This window comes from Ischnura elegans, chromosome 10, assembly GCF_921293095.1.
Source record: "Ischnura elegans chromosome 10, ioIscEleg1.1, whole genome shotgun sequence".
Lineage (NCBI taxonomy): Eukaryota > Metazoa > Arthropoda > Insecta > Odonata > Coenagrionidae > Ischnura > Ischnura elegans.
The window spans coordinates 49,908,140-49,921,952 of NC_060255.1; the positions used below are offsets into that span (position 1 = coordinate 49,908,140).

General features: G+C 36.5%; 1 protein-coding gene across 2 annotated transcripts; it reads left to right on the plus strand.

The window, feature by feature from the left end:
• LOC124166653 (myelin expression factor 2-like) lies at positions 1 to 12,480 on the plus strand. 2 transcript variants are annotated; one of them, XM_046544276.1, is made up of 12 exons: positions 1 to 174; positions 967 to 1,196; positions 1,638 to 1,792; positions 4,046 to 4,324; positions 4,534 to 4,687; positions 5,902 to 6,060; positions 6,174 to 6,239; positions 6,488 to 6,526; positions 6,640 to 6,693; positions 8,014 to 8,546; positions 8,635 to 8,770; positions 11,980 to 12,480. In XM_046544276.1, the coding sequence occupies exons 1-12, from the start codon at positions 134 to 136 to the stop codon at positions 12,033 to 12,035; spliced, it is 1,902 nt and encodes a 633-aa protein (XP_046400232.1). In that variant the 5' UTR covers positions 1 to 133; the 3' UTR covers positions 12,036 to 12,480. The 2 variants fall into 2 exon arrangements, with proteins under 2 accessions (XP_046400232.1, XP_046400233.1); XM_046544277.1 differs by lacking the exon at positions 6,174 to 6,239 and having other exon boundaries at positions 2 to 174.
• The last annotated feature ends 1,333 nt before the right edge of the window (positions 12,481 to 13,813 follow it).

Consider the following 13,813-nt stretch of genomic DNA (forward strand, 5'->3'; position numbering starts at 1 on the left):
TTCCGCCGCTTCAACGCCGTTTGCAACAATTGAACCACGCGTAATCAAACGTCGTACAAGGAAAACTTTGGTGGCGTCTACTGTAAATCCTATCATTTTTCCCTTTTGTAAGCCAAGTGGTTGAGAGCTTAGCATGTCCGAAGATAATGATGCCAAGGCAGCACGACCAGAAAGGTAAAGTACGCTAATAATTGCTTTAATATTTGTGGTTCCGTTGACGGCGTCTGTGGATGTATCGGCTTGCAGTAATGGCGGTCAAACGCCGAAATTCGTAAACTGAACAAATTAATGAGGTTATTAATGCTAGTATGTTTATAATTGACCTCTCATTACGTTTTTAACTCGTTTGGAGTTTCGTGTGTTTATTATGAGCCTTACAGTTCTCAGTCCCATCAATGCTCCCTTGCCTTATTCAAATGGTACATTTGTTTGTGGTTAATAATTGATCTTATGCACATCATCTGGAGGATCTTATCCATCTCCAAGTTGGTGATACCATAGTAGGGCTTTTATTTTTTTAGTTGTAAGCTTTTGATGCTGGTTGTTAAGTTACCTCTACGGTCTGGGATGTATAATTAATGTTGGGTGTTGTGTTCCTTAATCATAACTTCCGGTTTACAGGCATTGATGTGCGTTACCGTTACCAAATTGTAGTCATATTTGTTGGAGGTTCTAGCTAGCAGGAAAAAAATGCCACAATTGCGGGGCTAAAGCTAAAATGTTTATGAGTATGATCTTCAAATTTGGAGATTCATTTTTTGCTGTGCTAGTTTATCCACCTTTACTTTGTGGTTAGCTTATGGAAAAAAATTGACACTTCCTTTTCATTCATTTCTATGTAATTTTGCTATTTTTTTACCCTTAGTCGAAGTAATGAAATGCTAACGCCTGAATTTCGGTTGTCAAATGTGAGCAGGCTCGATTTTGGATGGGTATGGAAACTCATTTTATTAACATCTTAATTAGGTCTCCAGTGAAAACAGACCGCCCTGAAGATGATCGCACTGAAAGAGGAAGGGAGAGGGATCGGCAGAGGAGAGGTGAAAGACAAAGTAGATTCCAACCCAGAAGTTCCAGTGGCGGTCGCGATCGTGACAGGGGAGGAAGGAGAGCTCCCGCAGATAGAAGAATTTACATCTCCAACATTCCTTATGAATTCCGCTGGCAGGAGTTGAAGGACCTCTTTAGAACAGAAGGTAATTTTTATCCCCTTGCTTCTTGTGATTGTATTTCGCATGCTTTTTAGGCGCCTGTATCTTCATTCTTTTTCCTACATGTCTTAATAGATGTTCGTTTATCAAATAGTGGGAATAGAATCCAGAGTAATGATTAAGAATCTTATTTAATGATAGTAATTGCATCTCATGTCATTAGATTAGTTTAGTTTTTTCAATAAAGGCCATGTAATTGGGGGTAATATATGACTTTTCTAACGTACAAATTGTCTGCATTAAGTTCATGTATAATCTTTTATAATCTTAATGATGATGATGCCCTCACCCAGTACTATTGAACCTTATAATCAGTTTTTTTATTAAGAAATGTATTCATCAGAATCATAAGTTTATGTAATTTAACTTTATTGCTAGTTGTTTGCCATTTTTTGTTGACATTTTGTGGCCTTAATTATTCTGCAGTTGGTGAAGTTGCTTATGTGGAGCTGTTTAGTGATGATGGAGAAAAACCTAGAGGGTGTGGTATTGTTGAGTTTGAAAATGCAGAATCTGTTAAGAAAGCAGTTGAGAAAATGCACAGGTGGGAGTTGAAAGGAAGAAAACTTGTTGTTAAGGAGGTAAGGAAAATGCAATTTTAGGGTTATCTATAGGTCTAGATACTTTTAGTGCCTATTTTGTGTATGTTGCTTGTTTTTATTCTCCCTTTGGAGTAAGCTTCAACTATTCTGAAAAAAGGTTTTTATGGATGAAAAGTTCTTTGCATATTGAAGTATTACTTCTTCAGTTCTTGTTTTCATTATCATTAGTAATAAAATAAATAAGGGAATTTTTATCAGGTTTCTAGCCTGGTGAAAAGATACACATTTGACTATAATTTGGTTTCTAACTCGGGCAAAAGTTTTTTTCCTGTATGTGAGAAAAAATAGCATCATTCGAGTACTTCATGTAGAATTCTCGTCTTGTCTTGTTAAATTTTATCTTGGTAGATTATTCTCAAAATAAAGCAAGTTAGGGTTTGGCTAAAGCAAGGGAGGGAAAGTTTCTTGACACATGACTTACCCTTTGCCAATCAGCAGACAGTAGGCATCGCTGAGCACTTCAGATATTCAGTCGCTCTTTGATCTCCATTGCGTTAACATTGTGGAGCAGTGTTGCTGAACCTCACATTTGTGTTTGCCTTTCAACAAGGGTGCTGCATTCAGTGTGGTAGCTGAAAATGTCATGGTTTTCTGCAAAGGGATTATCCTTAACACCTTCCGAATGAGTAGGTATATTGTCTTGGCAAAATTCCTGTGGCCACCCTTGACTCAAACGTTTCTGTGACAAACTAGGGCAGCTATGTACATTTGGCAACGTGAAGTTTGCTTCTCTCTCGGTACTACAGTAGACTCTTGTTATTACGAAGTTCACCGGACCGAAAAATGGTAGGTTTGTAATAATGAAGTTCGTATAAACTTCTAGGGTTTTAGGGATCATGGAAGAAAAAAACATATTTTGTCAAAATTTCTTCTCTTCAATGTCCCATACTTATAGTGCACTGCGAAATTGCTTCAGAATCAAGGATATAGAATACGCGATACAATTGTGCGCAAATTTATAAAAATAAGCACATTCGTTTCATTTTCTCAAAATAAGAGTGCGGCATGGCACACTCAAGGTTTGATTTCTTCCCGAATACAATAAGTCCTCACTATATGAACATGATGTGTTCCTTGAGACCTTGTTCGTAAGATGATAAGCCTATGCTAGTCAATGAGGAGTGCTGTTATCCTACAGGATGCAGCACTTCGTTACAATTGTGTGTAAACTCATAATTAAGACGAACTGATCTAGCTCGGCATGCAACGCAAAAATTGCTGTCCACAGGAAGGAAGGATGGGTGAAACACTGAACAGTTCCTGACTTCACACTATTACGAATTAAATTATACTTAGTTCAGATTAAGCCCAAAGTGCCAGTTCCTCTATGCCATGCCATGTTGCATTGGCCAATTCAGAAGGTGCAAAATTTGAAATTTTGGGCATGCTTGAATATTTCAAATGTTCTTATCTCTGAAAGTTCGTAAATCAAATGTGCGTAGGAAGAGGACAAACTGTATGTCCAATTTACTAGCGGTAATGAGTGTGTCACATTGATTCCACAGGAATGAAGATTATTTTATGATGTTGTGTGCATACTGAAGTATCTCCTCCTGAAGAAAGAACCATAATTGACGTTCTTAGAAACAGAACATGAGGAGAACTTTAACGTAGTGCCATTATTATTACGTAGCAGATCGTATATCCACCTAAATGGTGTTGCTTATTCATGGGATTTCATAATAAAGTTCATTTTATTACCGCTGGGACCGGGACAGGTTCGTAATTTTGTAATAACAAGAATTTCATAATAGCATTTCTTTTACTATGGATTAGTTGCATCTTTTCAACGGGACCATCAATTTACTTCGTAATAATGAGAACTTTGTAATAAGGTTGTTCTAATTAACAAGAGTCTACTGTACCCCTCCCCATTACAGAATCCCCTCCGAGTATGTCTGGCTGGCACGAAACCTCACCCGAAAACATAAAGTGAACAGATTATAACCATTCTCATTCTTCGTTGCATTAATTCTAGTATACTGGAAGTATCCACTGTGTTAACTTTACGGAGTCACCTGCTGTGCACAAATGTGCGAAATTCTTCAGAGTAATTTCCATTCATTTTATTAAATTCCTCCATACCATGTACCTTGATAACTTTCCTGCTGAGGGTAAGGTGGATGACATAGAATAAAATATAAATGCAAATAGTAGACTATCTGTTCAAAAAGAGTAAAACGGACCGGTCTGCCTTCCATTTTTCACTTTGAGGTCTCCATTTGATTACAGGATTTTGATATTGAGAGGGACAAGTATGGCAGGCCAATGAAGGGAGGTTCCAGTGGTGGTGGTGGGGGTGGAGGAAATGCTGGTATGAGTGGAGGAAGTAGTCGCCCCAGAGATGAGCCACGGTCTAGCTGGCAGGCACCAGCACCTTTACCTGGTCCAATTGGTCCTACCTCACCTGCAATTCAGAACAAGTGGGGCAATACGTATGGACTGAGCCCACAATTTTTAGAATGCCTGGGAATAAATGGACCCCTAGTCAGCAGAGTGTTTGTTGCCAATGTGAGTATCTACTTTATATCACTTTGTCATTGCTTTGGGGTGATTATGGTCCAAAGGAACTAATTTTGTGTAAGATTAAAAAATAAATAATGGGCAAGTTGTATATTTATATATTTTATTTGTTGTTCACTTTTTACACTTGTTGGAAAACTGCTACACTGTTCATATTTGTTGATTTTTTTAAATTTATGATGCATGATTTTCTACAGTTGGACTATAAAGTTGATGAAAAGAAATTGAGGGATGTCTTCCGTCTCGCTGGAAAAGTCACTAATGCAGAACTTAACAGAGACAAAGATGGAAAGAGTCGTGGACATGGTGTGGTGGAATTTGAGCATCCAGTTGAAGCTGTGCAAGCAATATGTATCCTTTCTTTAATATTTAGCAACATGATTGAATTTCACCTTTTTTATGGTGTCCGTTAAGCACAATTTAGTTTGTAAAATATTGTGGAAGTATTTCTTTCAGCTTCCCTGTGGAAATTAATCTTTAAAAGTATTCTTGACATCACAGAAACATTTGTCGTTACTTTTAAACAAAATGTTTTGAAATACTAGATGATGTACAGTCGTAGAAAATGTTGTGTTTTCTGGTTTCAAAGATGCTAGACTTAACTCAATTTGCATTCTCTTGGAGGCATACTGGGCATTTTGAGGTTAATTATAAGATGTTGCTGTGTGATACCTGAATGAATTTTTGTATATCTTGTAGAGATGTAGATGGTGAGATATCTATATCCATATCCTCAGAATGCAAAATATTAATTTTAAAAGCCAGTATGTGTGTAAATGAATAATAATAATAATTTTATTGTCGTTAAGCCAATTTAGGCAATAGACAACGTCAAACATATACATATACAAATATTGAGTACAAATTATCACATTAATGACATTAAAACAGTATTCATTGTGACCTTATAAAATTTTAGACAATAATATCATACAAGATACAATTTCTTTTACAAATTGCAAGTTGCAAGCAATCACTATATTTTTGATTCAAAAAATTCCTGCAAGGAATAAAATGGTCTTGCAACAAGCCATTCCACTAATTTATTTTTGAAATTAACAGCAGGTATATCTACTATACTACAAGGTAACTTATTGTATATTCTTATCCCTATGCTCTTGTAGTTGTTAAATGATGTGGATAACCTGTAGTATGGTAAATTTAATTTGTTTCTGTTCCTTATATCCCATATGTTGCTGTCAGTCTTGATTTAGGGTTGATTGCCCGTTTTACAATGAAAAATATTATTTATACACATGCCACTTGTATTTCTAAATTTTACTTGTCTGTTAGACATGTGCGAGGAGGCATGTCATATTTGGTCATAGGATGACACCTTTTTGATCTCATAAAAGTGATACCTTCTGAAGCATCACTCTATGAAAATAGAATAGCCAGTATGTAATGTGTGTTGTGGGCCTCCTGTTTATTGGAAGAAATTATTTGGGGGTACTGCTCACCATTTTTTATCTATGGTGTACTATTTCAAATGGCTCAACAGTTGAGGATTCTACCATTTCTTATCCACTTAAATTGTTTTGGTTGATCCTTAACTGCCAGATCAGCTATGCTTCATAATCAGCTGTTGTATGATAGGAAAATGACCGTGAGAATGGACCGTGTGAATGAAAAGACTGAAGGCTTGCCCTCAAAGTTACCTGAAGGTCTACGTGGAATTGGTATGGGTCTGGGTGCTGGTGGAAACCCTCTACTAGATGTTTCTCGTAAGTGTACTCAATGACAATGGTTATGTTCCGTAATGAAGTCATTTTTCTAGTCAAGGGTTATAAGTAATTAGTTTCATACCATCTGATAAAACTTGTTGTCCATATGGTAGGAAACTTACCTACTGGCCCTCAGTCAAACTCTGTGGGAGCTGTAACTGGTGCTGCCGCTGGTCTTGGTATGTACTACCATTTCATGTTGTGAATGCCTAACCTGATCACTTTGCCATAACTTCCGTCATGTATGCATCTGATAATTGTCTTAGGAGTAGGAGGTTGCTTTTTCTGTTAAATGTTGTGAACTAATTGTATGCCAGTGTATGCTTTTGGTGGTTCCCTGCTAGTCTTTTTACAGTCAAAACTAAAGACCTTTATCTCTTCTCATTATAAGTTAAGAGGTTCTCACGGTGAAAATTATTTCTTTCAGGTGCTGCAGTGTTGCCAAGTGTGGTGTCCCCATCATTAGGTAATTTTCTTGTTCTTATATTTGTTGAAATTTTTTTATATGAGGAGTGAGTAAAGCACTCATATTTATAGAAGATTGCTTCTCAACTAACCATTGAATTCCCATTCTTTCAGGACTGAATAGTTCTGGTCGGTTTGCTGATAGTCCACCCCTTCCAAGGAGATCAGGTGTGTACAAATTTGCATTGGATGCAGGACACTTAGTACATGCATTTTTCTTAATCCATGAGTTATTTAAAAATGTAGTCTTCATGATTTCTTATAAAATATTAATGTTATGTTTTTTAAAGCCAAAATATTTGGTCAAATATGTGTTGATAAATGTGCTGTACACTCTTGATTTTACAAAGCAGGATAATGCAAACTTTTGATTATACAAATAAAAACTGTCACCCCTGGAAAAAAGCCTATGCTTAATGCCCAGCAAGTTAGAAAATACCAAGTTAAGAAAATATGAATTATTTTTTGTGCAAATCTTGATCTCAGTACCCAGGATAAAATAATATGTACATATTTGTTTTTATGATCAAAGGCTTAAAACTCAACAACCCAACTTGTATTAATCAGGTATTTACAGCAGTGGTTTGTTTCATTAGCATATTTTTAACTGTATCTTGCATTGGACAGAAAAGCTGGAAAATGGAAAAAGTTGTGGAATGACCAACAGAGGAAAAAAATGGCAGAATGGAAACAGCTCATTAAATTCTCGTATCTTACAGCAGTAATGCTCGTTTTTTGTTTCATGGTGACTCAGGGTGCAATTCTGAAGAACTCATTTATTTTCATACTGTCAGTGTTGCTTTGTTTGGTAAAACCGTTCTTATTTACATTGCACGATATGGGAGATATTTCAAGTCTTTAAGATTTATGTTATGAAGTTCTGTTGATGAGTGTAAGCAACTTTAAAATATGCACACAATTATATTCTAAAGGACGTGGTGTATATTTTTATAGTGCAAGGTTACATAAGTACCTTAGGATTTCATTGCTCCCGCAAGTAAGAAATGGATCAAAAAAGCAAAAAATGTGAGTGGCTTAATTTTGTCAAATGGAATAGAATCGCTGTTTTGCACACTTCCATTTTATATTTCCCCTGATTTTGCACTAATTTCGTTCAGTTCCAACCAATGTCTCTTGAACAATATTCTTCTGTTTTATACTTTGCTCCTTTTGGAAGCAATCACATTGATAACATCAAGTAAATCTTTGTAGTATCATATTCAGAATTAAATGTTGATAAACTAGGCCATAGTTCCAAAGCTTTAACAAGTGGTATAAATTCCTATGAAATTGTTTGAAAGATAGTCTTCAGTGTACCTCCCTCCAACTGTCTGACTGACTTATCAAATCTACTCCTTCCCAAGTGAAACCCTGCTAAAAGATTTTTTTGGCTTGCATGCCAAAAAAATTCTGAAGACCTTGCTTGGTGGAATTCAATTATTTGTTTTTTTAACAACCTCTCCTGTTTTCTTCTGGTTACTTTAACAGCCCTTGGCTATAGCAGTGGAGCTGCTACCCTGCCAGGTGGGCTGTCCGTGGGAGTAGGCAGTCTTGGAGCTTTGGCTGGTGGAGGTGACATTGGCAGCATTGGAGGCAGTTTGGGGGGCAGTCTTGGGGCTGGTCTAGCCGGGGGCTTAGGTGGTGGCAGTGGGGGTTATAGCTCCGGTCTGGGCGGTGGGGGCACTGGCCTAGGAGGTGGATTAGGTGTTGGTATGGGAGGTAGCTTGGCAGCTGGCTTGGCTGGGGGTGCCAGCGGTGGGTCATATGGTAGTGGGGGCTTAGGATCCGGAGGAGGATCTTTTATGGGTGGGGGTGCCAGCAGCCATTATGGAAGCTCTGTTGGTGGGGGCTATGCTAGCAGTAACAGGGATTACAACAGTTCCATGGGTGGATTGGCTGGTGCATATCCAGGTGCAGTCGACAGGGATTACCATGGCCCTATTTATGCTGATGGTCCAGGACGAGATGTTGGGGGAAATAATGGAAATGTTCGACCCATGGATACCATTGTTGTCAAAAATGTAAGTGTTACTTTTTTGTCTAATTTTTCATTAGTTTCATTGGTGAGAATTTTAATTAATGGAATTTTCCTTCTTTTTGTTACAAAAGCTCCCACAGAGCATTAGTTGGCAGATATTGCGTGACCAGTTCAGGAATGTTGGTGATGTTAAGTTTGCTGAAATAAGGAATAAGGATATGGGACTCATCCGGTTTGGTAGTGAACGAGATGCTCAGCGTGCAGTCAGTATCCTTTTTAATGTTTAAACTTTTTAAAATTCATTTTTTTAGTTTTGTTACTGTAAAGGTAATTTTATAGCAGAGTTTAGTTGTTGAAACCTTAGCTGCTGTGTTATGACCTTGTATTTATTCTCTTATGAAGTTCTGCAAATGTGTTTCTTTGCTTAGCAGTAATTAATTGTTGTATTAGATCTTTCTTTGATAACTAGGTTCTGATTCAACTGCATTGAATTCAAATATCTTGGGCTTTTGGAGGTGGGCATAAAATGTGGGTGTATGTGCCTATCAGGAAAAAAATGTGCCTCAAGCTTATGATAGCTTATGATACCTAAGTATGAAATAGCCCTGGTGTATAGGTAATTACACTGCCTTTGGCAGAGGGGTAGTATCTCAATGCTGCCAATAATAATAATATGAAGAGTGGGAGAAAAGAGAAGCCTCCTAAAAACATTAAGCAGAAGAACGGACAACTTAGTTGGCCACATTTCGAGGCACGATGGTCTGATGAAGACAATCGTTGAAGGACAAGTGGAAGGGAAAAAGGGCAAGGGACGGCCCCGAATGAGTTATATAGGACAGGTTATAAAGGATGTAAAAGAGAATAAATATGTAGCTATGAAGAGATTAGCGGATAGGAGAGAGAAATGGAGAGCTGCGTCAAACCAATCTTAGGATTGTTGACTAATGATGATGATTTTTATTTTTCCTGAGGACACAATACATTGAGGTATAAATGCAAATGTATAGGGCACATCAGAAGAAAACATATTCACGAAAGAAATGTCACCATTCGTTGTTAAGATACATATTTTTGTACATTATAAAAACACTTATTTAGTAAGTATTCTGTAACAGTCTTTTTAAAAATATTAAAACTATCTATATTTTTCATAGCTTCAGGTAATTTGTCATACAATTTTGTGCACATGGACTCAGGCCCTTTAGATGTCAGAGATAAGTTAGATAGATTGGCATGAATGTCATTTCTTCTCCTGCTTCTTATGTTTGATTGCAATTGTTGTTGTCGGCTGGAAAAATCTGGGTGGCGTGCTGAGAAGATCTAGGGATCGTTTTCATTATGAGTCTTAGAGCCACCGAGTTTGAGAGTAGCAAGGCTCATTCATTGTCACATGATGAAAGAATTTCTCTTCCTTCATTCCTAAAAAATTTAAGCCTGCCTCCCATTGCTCCAAATATTTGCTGTCATTGTATCATCTAATTTCTCTCTTCAAGGGTGTTATTATGTATTTTTAAATTATCATTTTATGCTTTATGAATTAGTTGTAATTTTTTACTTCTGTTTGATTGCAAACCACCTTCAACATAATGTCTCCATGAGGTTGAAATTTCCTTGGAGAGAAAATCATTGACGTTGATCTAGACTCAAGCCAGGGTATCTGGAATTTACAGGATTCATTTTTGTCAGCTTAACATATTAAGGACCGGTTATTTTTTTGTCGAACTTACCCCAGTGGCCGGTTATTTTTCAAGGCAGGCTGTCTTTTTTGCATGCAACTTTTATATGGTTTACATTGAATAACTTTTTACAATATCTCTTTCAAATTTTTAGCATTTTAAGATAAAAACTTATGTCATTATATGAATACGTAATTTTTACAAATAATGTCGATACAATATATCATTGCATGTGGCATATAAAGGCAACGTGTAGAAAACACGAGTGATCTCGTGATCCGTCCGTAACAGATGGCGTGTGAAACATGAGTATATTTGTGATCCATCCGCAACGTGTTAAGAATGTATAGTGTACTTTGCTGGGCATAGACACCACATTTTCGTGTGTAGGATACCTTGCTCCATCATGATTTTCCCTTTGTCTTTGCATTTCGAGTTCTTTGTGGGTGTTTTCATAGTACCTATTCACTGTTGACTAAACCAATTTTATTCCAATAATCATTACTGTAACTGTGGTAATACGTATTTCCCAGCAGATCTTTTGCTAAAACTCTGGGAGGAAGAGAATTTAATTGGTGAAATAAATCGCAGTGAGAAGAGATAAATACATATGTAGTATGAAATAGAAAACTTTGTTCCTGTGTAGTAATATATAGAACTTAAAAAGTTTTGATATCCAGGTTAATATTGAGAATTGTGTTAAATATTCTAAAAGAGTTGGGGAAGAAACCATTAAGGTTTAAGCAATAGGCACTGTTGTTCTAGAATTTTCTATTGATCTGCCCTTGTGTTGTCAGTATTACTAGCTTCCTAGGAACAATTTCTTCATGTCTGAAGATGCAATTGTGTTCCTACAAAGATTGATTCACATGTAGGGGATGCTATAAAACAAGATGAACTTTCCGTGCCATTCCATTAAAGACAAGTGATATGTCAACTATACAAAGTATGACATATTTTTAAATTATAATCTTCTTAACCTTAGTATTAATGCATTTCACCAACATTTATTTTGTGCTTAGTTGGATAGTGTTGATCTTTGGCACTTTGAGGTTGGATTGATTGCATTTATTAGTTATTGATTCTAAAGATGTTATGTGTAAGATTTCACCGAAACATTTCTGAGTAAGATGTCCACAGCAAGCATAAATTTTTTAAGTTTTTTTGCAGTTTTTGTGCACATTTAAGTTTCTAGTTCATTTTCATATCAATTTTGTAATCTGTTTTCATTTGAGATTGCTGTTCCATATCGCTTTAAGTGTTGAAGTAGGATAGGGTAAATTCCAAGATATCAATCATTACTAATTTTAGAAGTTTCTACTTGTTTTTATTTTCTTGTTCCAATGTTTCCATCATCATGCTAATTCTGCATGAAAATTTTGGTGTATGTTTCCAAGGTAAGGATTAATGCAAATGAAGAATTTTAGTCGTGATGGTCTATTGCTGATCCGTATTTGCAGAAAGACTCAAATCTTCCAGATTATCATCACAGATGTTGTCTTTCATAACTAAAAGCTCACCTCCACTCCAGCAGCTGCCAGTCAAAGGTTATCTTCAACATGAAGATAATCTGTGACTGACAGCTCCAGCTGTTGTCTATCCATGTTACCACACCTGACAATTCGGAAGTTGTGAATTTTTCTGCATCTGCACAACATTGCAGAAGCCTTGCTGTAGTCCATGTTTGTGGTTTATCAGTATTAAGCCAGGGTTGTTGTCTCTAGTGCATTTCTCTCAAACAGGGTTGTTGATGTCGTATTGCTTTTCTTTGGGAGCTGTTTTTCCTTAGCTGTTTTTCAGAACTAATGGATCGAACCCGCTTTGAAGGACATACAATTGACGTCAGCCTTTTTTAAAAGGTAATGTAATGATGAAGCATGCCGAAAAGTTGCAGATATTTGTCTTTTTGAAACAATACATTGGACGTTTCATGTCTTTGGCAATGACATTACTGTTGCCACTCATTTAAGTTCAGTGCTTTGGTCACCCTTCATGCAATTGGATTTATATGAAGTCATTGGAAGAAATAGGCAGTTGGTGATGACCATTAAATGCAGTGTTTCTGAAGACCGATGAACTTAGTTATCATATTCACCAGGCACTGCAGTAGTTCTCCCCCATGTGGCATTGTTTTATTTCCAGTTTGAAGATGTGGATGTGTTCATAGAAGATTTTGTTTTTATGAGTAGGGTCTGAGATTACCTATTTGTGAGATCTTCAGTAGATATTCTTTTTTATCAGTAGGATATTGTACACCTCTGGAGAAATTTGCTCTGTTGTAATAAAGTGTTTGAAATATTACTCGGAATGATTTTTTTGTTTCTTGGAATGAAGTCGGCGTGCTAGTTGGTTTTGCACTGTGATTTGTATTTCGTGTTGATTGGACTTGTTTTTTTCCAAATGATGTCATACATTCTGGATCTGCATGAGTTGAATTCGAGATGGATCCTTCGGCATTTTTTTCATCCTCCGATGATAACCCTGTGGCTGAATATTGCAGAATTTTTAAATTGGAAATAGGGATACTCTGGTCTTATTTCACCAGCACCCTATTTCCAAGAAGATGCAATACGATGAAGGACATTTTTATGGAAGATGGTTACTCTTTTTGTCATCCTGTTGTTGGCTATCTTCTTGTTATACTAGATAATCGTTTCACCCTAGTTGCCTTCCCCTTTGAGGGATAAAAGAATTTTTGCCAGATTCTTTTTCGACGTTATAATGTTATTATCAACATGTTGTTGCTAACACTTTGGTTTCATTCATTCAAGTGAAACTGCTGGATTTCTTTTTGTTAAACCTCTCATTCAATTGTTGGCTTAATTGTAGTTTTAATTGGAGGAAGTCTCAGACCAAAATCAAAACTTAAATATCTTCTAACTTGGCAGAAGTTGATGTTTGAATGTGGATGACTAACTTCTCACCTGAAAATGACTGTGGATTAAAGAACTGAGATTTTTGTCCGGTTCAAGCTTAAGAAATGAAGTTGGATAAGTTTTCCTTGTTGCACTCCACCACAGCTTATGGAGTATCTGATGCAATGGTTTGCTGAAGAATTCCATTTGTGACTTATATGAACGGTAAGTTAGTATCTTTTGTTACCTCAGGTGTTATTCATAAAAATGAGCATTGTTTCTGGTCAAGATGCGGGGGATACAATTTGGTGCGCACATATTCGTAGTGTACTTGACACTTAATGGTACGAGTTGAAAATCGATTCATTGTTGACTTGATGTTCTCCTCTGTTAAAATTACATCTCTATTTTTTTTGTCGACTATGAAAAATCCTCTTTTTTTCACTGTAGTAAGGTATTTGGGTTTCCTTGTCTTGTGTGCAGTTGAAATAGTATGCACATTCATCTTTAGTATCGTATCACATCCTACCATTGTATGAGTTTTAATAGATTTCTTTTTGCACTTAAGTAAGGTTCAGGATAAAATAGATTGGTCTCTTGTTTTTTTCAGTGAGAAGAGGAGTAGGTAGGTGAGATTTTATTATGAATGGTGGATCATAAAGTAAAGAGGGAATGTGATTGAAGTGGATTTGTGGAGTCCAGCTCAAATGCATATTTGGATTTTTGTGTTTTGTTGCCATTTTCTTCCATGTTTTAATTGCCAATATTCATCATCATAT